Source organism: Vigna angularis, chromosome 2 (assembly GCF_016808095.1).
Source record: "Vigna angularis cultivar LongXiaoDou No.4 chromosome 2, ASM1680809v1, whole genome shotgun sequence".
NCBI lineage: Eukaryota > Viridiplantae > Streptophyta > Magnoliopsida > Fabales > Fabaceae > Vigna > Vigna angularis.
In genome coordinates this window covers 43014469-43023597 of record NC_068971.1, presented here as the reverse complement: position 1 = coordinate 43023597, position 9129 = coordinate 43014469, and the positions used below count along the sequence as shown (strand labels likewise).

At 32.8% G+C, this 9129-nt stretch overlaps 2 protein-coding genes across 2 annotated transcripts; both read left to right on the top strand.

Moving 5' to 3' along the window:
* Window positions 1–388: 388 nt before the first annotated feature.
* Window positions 389–3393, top strand: LOC108323002 (heat shock cognate 70 kDa protein 2). The gene is made up of 2 exons (XM_017555328.2): window positions 389–757; window positions 1366–3393. Exons 1-2 carry the CDS (start codon window positions 544–546, stop codon window positions 3105–3107), a joined length of 1956 nt encoding a protein of 651 aa, XP_017410817.1. The 5' UTR covers window positions 389–543; the 3' UTR covers window positions 3108–3393.
* Window positions 3394–7881: 4488 nt separating this feature from the next.
* Window positions 7882–8587, top strand: LOC108322991 (glycine-rich protein 23). The gene has a single exon (XM_017555313.2). The coding sequence runs from the start codon at window positions 7987–7989 to the stop codon at window positions 8338–8340; it is 354 nt and encodes a 117-aa protein (XP_017410802.1). The 5' UTR covers window positions 7882–7986; the 3' UTR covers window positions 8341–8587.
* The last annotated feature ends 542 nt before the right edge of the window (window positions 8588–9129 follow it).

Below are 9129 nucleotides of genomic sequence, written 5' to 3'. Positions count from 1 at the left end.
TTCAAATTTTTGGGTTCAAATGCAAAACGCATTTGCTAATCCGTTCCACCAAATCTCATTGTACATTAAATTACAGAAAGTGAACACAATGTTAATGTCCATTGAGTTACAAAATCCAATTTTAATCCAAACACCGGTTAGATCCAAACTGTACACCAAATTACAAAATCCGACATATTTGTTTATTTAATATATAATAAACATGAAGGAAAATAAGAATAAATGGAAAATTGTGAGGTACAAGAATAAGTCCAAAAGTTGTTAGTGGACTTGTTGGGTCGGCTGAAAGAGAGTCGAGCCCGTTAAGGGCCCACTGTTTAGAAAAAATCAGATCTGAAAACGTGAAAATTATGTGTAGCCAACTGGCAACGACTTCTGGGACTGAAAGAAGATTCTGGAAGGACTTCAAACCCTAATTATATAAGCTAATTATCACCTTCTCCTTAGGTCTCCCTTCAATCACAGTGGTGTTGTCGCTGTGGTTTTTCATTTTCTTCCTTCCTTTTAGATCTCTTGTTTGTCTCAGACACACGCTGAAAAACAATGGCTGGGAAAGGTGAGGGTCCTGCTATCGGAATCGATCTCGGAACCACGTACTCTTGTGTCGGGGTCTGGCAACATGACCGCGTTGAAATCATTGCCAACGACCAAGGTAACAGAACGACGCCGTCTTACGTTGGATTCACCGACACCGAGCGTCTCATTGGTGACGCCGCCAAGAACCAAGTCGCCATGAACCCCATCAACACCGTCTTCGGTAACATCTCTTAAGCACACATTTTTTGTTCTACATTTTTACTCTGCAAATGAATAGACTTGTGCTTCTCTTTTATTTATTTGTTTATTTATTATATCTGATAATGATGTGCACAAAAAGAACTCCTGTTTTTTAGATCTACGGCGCTGTAGAAATTCGGTTACTTTATTAACTTTTTTTTTTCTATTTGTTTCTAATTTTAGTTTCCATATGAGAAATATCCGAGGTTTGTTGTCTGTACATGTGTCGTAAAATTTTTGTCTTTTGTCACTCTTACCTAAGAAGAACACTTAGTTGAATAAAATTGATCTGTATCGGATTAGTTTTCTTGTGTAGAAAGTAATACTTAAAATGTGAACAACTAGAGGAACTGAAATTTGAATAAATAACAAGTACGGAGATTTAAATATAAAAGGAGGCCATCTATATGAACTAAAAATTAGAAAGGAGATAATTATACAGATTAAATGATAGTTTAACTTGGAAATTTTGATGAATTATTTTAGATACGTTTAAGTTTCTGGCTTCAGTTTGCCTGAACTATGTGGTTTTTTGCATTTAGTGATGTACTTGATGTCTAATTTTTAAGCTCTTGTTTTGAATCACAGATGCAAAGAGGTTGATTGGTCGTAGATTCACCGATGCCCCTGTTCAGAGTGATATCAAATTGTGGCCTTTTAAGGTTATTGCTGGTCCTGCCGATAAGCCAACTATTGTAGTTAACTACAAGGGTGAGGAGAAACAATTTGCTGCTGAGGAAATCTCTTCGATGGTGCTCATGAAGATGCGTGAAATTGCTGAGGCTTACCTGGGCTCTACAGTGAAGAATGCTGTTGTTACCGTCCCTGCTTACTTCAATGATTCTCAGCGTCAAGCTACCAAGGATGCTGGCGTTATTGCTGGTCTCAATGTCATGCGTATTATCAATGAGCCTACTGCAGCTGCCATTGCATATGGTCTTGATAAGAAAGCATCAAGTGTGGGTGAGAAGAACGTGTTGATCTTTGATCTTGGTGGTGGGACATTCGATGTTTCTTTACTTACTATCGAGGAGGGCATCTTTGAGGTGAAAGCCACAGCTGGTGACACCCATCTTGGAGGAGAGGATTTTGATAACAGGATGGTGAACCACTTTGTGCAAGAGTTTAAGAGGAAGAACAAGAAGGACATAAGTGGAAACCCCAGAGCACTTAGAAGGTTGAGGACTGCTTGTGAGAGGGCGAAGAGAACCTTGTCATCTACTGCTCAGACTACTATTGAAATTGATTCTCTATACGAGGGAATTGATTTCTACTCCACCATTACTCGTGCCAGATTTGAGGAGCTCAATATGGACCTCTTCAGAAAATGTATGGAACCAGTGGAGAAGTGTTTGAGGGATGCTAAGATGGACAAAAGAAGCGTGGACGATGTTGTCCTTGTTGGTGGTTCTACCAGAATTCCCAAGGTTCAGCAACTACTCCAGGATTTCTTTAATGGAAAGGAGCTGTGCAAGAGCATCAACCCTGATGAGGCTGTTGCTTATGGTGCGGCTGTCCAGGCTGCGATCTTAAGTGGTGAAGGCAATGAGAAGGTTCAAGATCTTCTCCTTCTTGATGTTACTCCTCTATCTCTTGGTTTGGAGACCGCCGGTGGTGTGATGACTGTCCTGATCCCTAGGAACACTACAATTCCAACAAAGAAAGAACAGGTTTTCTCAACATACTCTGATAACCAGCCTGGTGTGTTGATCCAGGTCTTTGAAGGTGAAAGAGCAAGGACCAGAGATAACAATTTGTTGGGCAAATTTGAACTTTCTGGCATTCCTCCTGCTCCCAGGGGTGTTCCACAAATTACAGTGTGCTTTGACATTGATGCCAATGGTATCTTGAACGTCTCTGCTGAAGATAAAACCACTGGCCAGAAAAACAAGATCACTATCACCAATGACAAGGGTAGGTTGTCGAAGGAGGATATTGAGAAGATGGTTCAAGAGGCTGAGAAGTACAAATCCGAGGATGAAGATCACAAGAAGAAGGTCGAGGCCAAGAACGCCTTGGAAAACTACGCTTACAATATGAGGAACACTGTGAAGGATGACAAGATTGGTGGCAAACTGGATCCTGCTGACAAGAAAAAGATTGAGGATGCAATTGAGCAAGCTATCCAATGGTTGGACAGCAACCAGCTTGCAGAGGCAGATGAGTTTGAGGATAAAATGAAGGAATTGGAAAGCGTCTGCAATCCTATCATTGCCAAAATGTACCAGGGTGGTGCCGGTCCAGACATGGGCGGTGCTCCTCCAGCAGAGGATGAATATACTCCTTCAGGTGGAAGTGGCGCTGGCCCCAAGATTGAGGAAGTCGACTAAATCATATTTGCTTTCCATCACTTAAATTATTTTTTTTGAAAGAACTTATTTTGATGTTTTTTTGTTGGATTTAACTGCATTATTCTTCTTGCATTGGATACTAATTATTTTCCCCGTCTGGACATGTACCTTGCTCGACATTATGTTATGTTTATGTTTTTAGATGGTTAGATTGAGGATACTCAATTATCTAGATACATAGATTATTCTAGATTATTTTGTTATGTTAACATTTGTGTTATGTGATGTTTTCAGAACTTTATTTTTATTTAGTCATGTTTTTCACTATATCTTTTGGCTAAGAATTTGAAAGTTTTCTGTATAGTTTATTAGTTATGATGATAATTCTAAATTGTTCATTAAGTCAACTCACAAAATTGATATACTTGTCGTTTTATTTTGTAAAATCCTTAATTTGTAAGGTTTAATCAACATTTGAAATTCAAAAATACAGAAGTTCAATTCTTGAACTATTTTCATAACTCGAGTTGAAATCAAATTAATAATATTATAATGGAAATTAGATCTTTGGAAATCATTTTGGTTTTTATAGTAATTACCTATTAATTACGTTTAAACCAATGTTTAATTAGGTGATAACTATTACGCTGATAATTTTTTTTTTATTATTTATAGAATCTCACACGTTAGTCTGCATCTGAAATATGGATGGTTGAAAAGTATTTTTAGGAAGTTTTTCATTTTTTGTTATTTATTTTTTTAAAGATATGACAAATTAGTTTTTTATATGCCCAAGGTGTGCTTAATGCTGTATTATTTTTAAGTATTCTATTATAAAATACATTATTTATACTGGCTACACTATTTTAGGATTAAATTTACAATAAATTATTAACAAATTTTTATGTTAGATACAAATCAACTCAACAGTCTTGAGATGGAATTTAATAGGAAAAAAACATAACAGTCTTCAAGTGGATACATATCTTGTCTCTTATGGTTCATCTTGAGTAAAACAACGTTGAACGACTAAGTGAAAGAGCCATTTGAAAACTACCTTGAAACATGGGTTAAATGTATTAGGGTAGGCCTAAAAGTTTTCTAATTTCTTTGTTTGTTGTTTTTTTCTCTTTAAAAAATAAAACAAAATCAACATAACAGTGTTTTCCCCCATGCTTCTCAGAAAATAAAAGGTTTGAATGTTTCTGTAGTTCATAAGATATAATCATATATATTTTCAGTATTTAAAAACTTATGTTAAATTTAAATCTCTAAATGTTTTATCAACTAATTTTTAGGTTTTTATTAACTGCAATTGGTTTAATGTTAAAAATGATAAAACAAAGATAAAAAGTATTTTAGATTAAATTTATTGAAAAAACTAAATTCATAATTTAATTAATGTGTCATTCCACGTAAGATCCAATTTTTAATAATATTCAACTGTCATAGAATCATCATGCATCTAATACACAGAACAATTAACTCAAAAAACATAAAGGATACTATTTAATTAATTCATACTCAAAAAACATAAAGGATACTATTTAAGTTATTCATATATAATTATAATACCAAATTATATATACAAGAATCTTATAAAATTAAGAATGTTATTACATTAAATAAAAATACGTAATAGAGTCTTTTAAAGACTGATATAAACAAAAAATTTGCATCTCTGAGTATCATTCCTATATGTTCATACCATTAAGGTGATGATTACAAACAAGAAGACAAACATACAAACAAACAGAGATAAAAAGGTAAATTAATTTATCAAAAGAGCATTCATACAACAAAAATATAGATGTTAACACATACAAAGTTATATCAACAAATTCTAAGATATATAATCATTCATTCAAGACTTCACCTATCAAATACATGTATTGATGTCAAAATTTGACAGGTTATGCACTTGTGGTGGCTTCTATTGCTCTGTAGAGCCATTGCAAATGAGTTTCATCTTACCACACACACAAGGTTAATTCGTTAATGTCTTAGGTCAAGGTAAAGTTCCTGAACTATAACTTTTGATATTTGTATATAAAGTTTGACTTATAGTTATTTTGGATAACTTTATAAATATCTTATATATATTCCTTGAGTTAAACTATTTTATTGTATTGATCTTGTGATAATTTCTTAATAGTGTTTATACTATTTTAATAAGATGTTACATAATGTATTTCAATTTCTTGAAATAGTTAAAACCCTTCTTCCAATTTCAAGGTTAATATTCACATAGTATAATTTCGAAGTTAAATTTGTTTTGAAATCAATAGTTATTTTTAATTTATTCCTTCAGAAATTTAATTATTGAAATTCAAATAAAAGTTAATAATAATAATTGACATTCCTTAGTGTTGTTTGTTTGCAAGGTTACAATCTAGTGAGGTTTTTCATGCATCACATCAAATTTCTTCCTGCACTCCATATGTTTTCAGAAAATTTGATCCGAAATAGGAGTGGAGTGAATGACTTCAGGAAAGATATTTCCAGAATTGGTCTAGTTTGTTCCGGAAAGCAAAATCGGGTTGGTGGGGTGAAGAAGAAATTTGATGGTGCTGGAAGAAATACCCTGCAATTTACTGTTGAAAGTGGACGAATATAGTTGTGGGGCTAAAATCGAAGCCTTGGGACTTTTGGTGGTTATTTCTTCGTGCACTCTTCACAGTTATGATGGTGTCTCATTTCATAAACCGGAAGGGTAAAATGGAGATTTTAATATTTATTGAGATGCAAGATGAAAATATGAAGACACAAAAAGAAATTGTGGATTTTGTAACCCTGGGCCATCATTTTGGTATTTATTAGTTAATTTGTCAAAAGAAAATATTGTTAGTTGCACCCCTTATTTTTATTTAAACTCCAATGCATTAATATTATGTATTTTGACAAAAAGGATCCGTACAACACAAATACGTTTTTATTGTCTGTCTGTCTACGTTTTCATTGTTTATTATTATTAGTTCACAGTCTTTGTCACTCATGAGAACTTATTTTCCTGTATATTATTCTACTATGCAATATATGTTATATTTAAGAAATATCTTTATACTAAAATGTAAAATAAAGATTAAAGTATAAATATAATTCTCTTGTTAAAAATACATTGCGTAAAAGTTCATAAGCTGGTTTAAAAAAATGAAACAGTTCAGTATTCTTGCAAATGTGATATTCCCAATAAAGTAAGATAATATAAACCAATGAAATTGCCATTTATTATGTCGTATTTGTTTGGAAAGTAATTTATTTTGTAAGCTTAATTTCACTTTCGGTATTTCTAATATTTTGTTTGTATAATTTTAGTCCCTCGTGTTTAAATTGTACACGAGTCCTCAACCCATCACGTATGTACAATTCTAGTAGTTAAAATTTTAATTGTATTAGGGGAGTAACTTGAAAATGACTATTAAGGCCAAAACCTTATTTTTACGATTCAATAAATTAAAATTCTACAATAACCTCACCTATCAATTTATCTCTCTATCTATTTATCTATCTATATATATATATATATATATATATATATATATATATATATATATATATATATATATATATATATATATATATATATATATATAAACGAATAAACGAATAAAGATATAATTAATATCTTTAAAATACTCTTTACAAGTATACAAAAAAATATTAACATGAATGTTATAACTTATTTCCACAAAGGGAACTCGACCTTCTTCTTTTTTTCATTCCTAATATATCATTTATATTTATAATGTTTATATATTGTTTTTGTCTATTATCTAATTGTACACCTATTTTGGGTGTAAATTTAATATTTTTCTTATATTTTTTTCTTTTCGATGTGGGGAAGATAAATATACATCTTATTTTTTGTTCTGCAAACGAGTTAAAACAAGATAAGGATGAAAAGAAAAAACAAAAGAGGAAAGAGAAAATAATAAATAATAAATAAGAAATGAGGTGATAAAGAATAAAATAAAACAAAGTAAAATGAATTTTTTGTGACGCGTATACACGCCACTTAATACAGCATGAATCATAAAAGACTTCAGCCAGCTCAATTTTTCAAGTTTCTGGCTAATACACAAACCTTCCATTTTCTTCTTTATACTTACTCAATACAGACAAAATAACATTTTTATTTTAAAATATAAAATAATTTGAAATAAATGAAATAAAAAATAAAAAATTCACTTTTTATTAGATACTACAAAGGTGTATAAAATTTGAAAAGTTTACATGTAAAAATTCCCATAAATATATTTGCCACTTCTGACAGAAGAAAAAGCGAAAACAAATGCATTGCTTCAAGTTGAATTAAGTCTAACACAAAAATCCATATTAAAATTAAAACTCTGTTAAATTAGTACCATTTATCATATATGGATATCATTGATCTAAGTTGTTCCAAACATCGATGTTGTAATACATCGCTTATAATATGTCCCTGCTTCCTTTGCCTTCAGTTCACCACCATTGCTGGTGCTTCCCATTCATCATCAGCCCCTTTTACTTTCTCAGGATGAAAAAAAAAATCAACTTTTTTCTTACACATCAATTTTACAGAAGTGAATTAAATCCAAATATAAATTTAAAAATGGTATAAAAATGATTTGACAGAGTGAGGGTAGCGTGTCCCATAGGAAAAATTGATTCATGCACGAATGTGGCAGGGTAGGAAAATGGTCTTAAATATAATTTGGGACACTGTGTCTGATGACAGCAAGGCTCTGTGAAGACATTAAAGTTTCATTTACAATGCTCAACTGCCCCTCACCCGTTAGTTAACTTTCTCCCCTATAAAGAAACAACCTCTCCAAATTCTTCACCACACAGACTCAGAGTAACCAAAGGAGACTGCAACTACTCATTGTGTGTTCCTAGTGTGTGGGAGTGAAACAGAGAGAGAGACAGAGAGAGAGACATGGCTAAGTTGTGTGTCTTGTTCTTGGTTCTTGCTTTGGCTGTGGCCACAAGTGCCAGAAACGCACCCACTGATGCTGGTCTCAAGGACCAGAAGAACTTCATCACCTACGGTGGAGTCGGTGGCTATTCCGGAATTGGGAACAATGGACTACCTTTTGCAGGAGGTGGTGCTGGAATAGGAGGTGGTTTTGACGCCGGTGGTGGCCTCGGTGGTGGCCTCGGCGGCACTACTGGCATCGGTGGAATCGGAGGACTCGGCGGTACCGGTGGTGGAATTGGTGGTGGTGTTGGTGGTGGCGTTGGAAGCGGCATTGGAAACGGCGTTGGTGGGGGTGTTGTTCCTTTCCCTTGAGATCGTTGAAAGTGCATGCATGCATGCATGCATGCAAGGGTTCTTCTGGATTACTCTAGTCTTTGTTTTCGTTCAGGAAATAATGTTGTTTATGTGCGTGTTCATCAGCCAGCAGTTTAGTGTTTCACGTGTTGGAAAAGTGAAAAAGAGTAGTGTATCTTGTAACGTGTCATTCCATCTTTCATTTGTTTAGGTTTTCTGTCAACCATAGCACTCATATATATACGTGGTTCTTTCATAGTTGCAACATTTCATTTTAGCTTCCAAGTAATACGAGTTCAACTTTCTATTTGCTTTTTCTACGCTCTCTCTATACCTCCACTTCCTGGTTCAACTTTCAAATGTTTAAGATCGTGTGTGCTAAATAATATTTAAAAATAAATAATTTCAGTTTTAGAATACTTTACATATACTATATGGTAATTAATCAATTTACTTCAAAATACGACTAAACTCCTTATCTCTACTCTTTATTTTCTTAGTAATTATCTAAGTTAATTATTAGATTATATAAAGAAATATTATTGGATTGACGTGACTATTATATTCCAAATATGTGCAAATGGCTTACGAATATAGAAATGTCTAATACAAGATTGCGACTACTTTTTTTCTTTCAGCAGACACTTAAAAAATCATTTTAATAATAAAATATTATATTTAAATAATAATAAATATAGATAAAATTTTAAAATAAAGTAATAAAAATATATGTAGTTATATATAAAATAAAAGAGTGTCAAATATCATTACTGTTTGAGCTCAAAAATCCGATTTTCTTAAGGAAAT

Excerpts from the sequence above, each read along its gene's own strand:
- LOC108323002 (XM_017555328.2), top strand. The coding sequence starts at position 544 with ATGGCTGGGAAAGGTGAGGGTCCTGCTATCGGAATCGATCTCGGAACC. Across the intron at positions 758-1,365 it reads CCCCATCAACACCGTCTTCG|ATGCAAAGAGGTTGATTGGT; the intron begins GTAACATCTCTT and ends TTTGAATCACAG.
- LOC108322991 (XM_017555313.2), top strand. The coding sequence starts at position 7,987 with ATGGCTAAGTTGTGTGTCTTGTTCTTGGTTCTTGCTTTGGCTGTGGCC.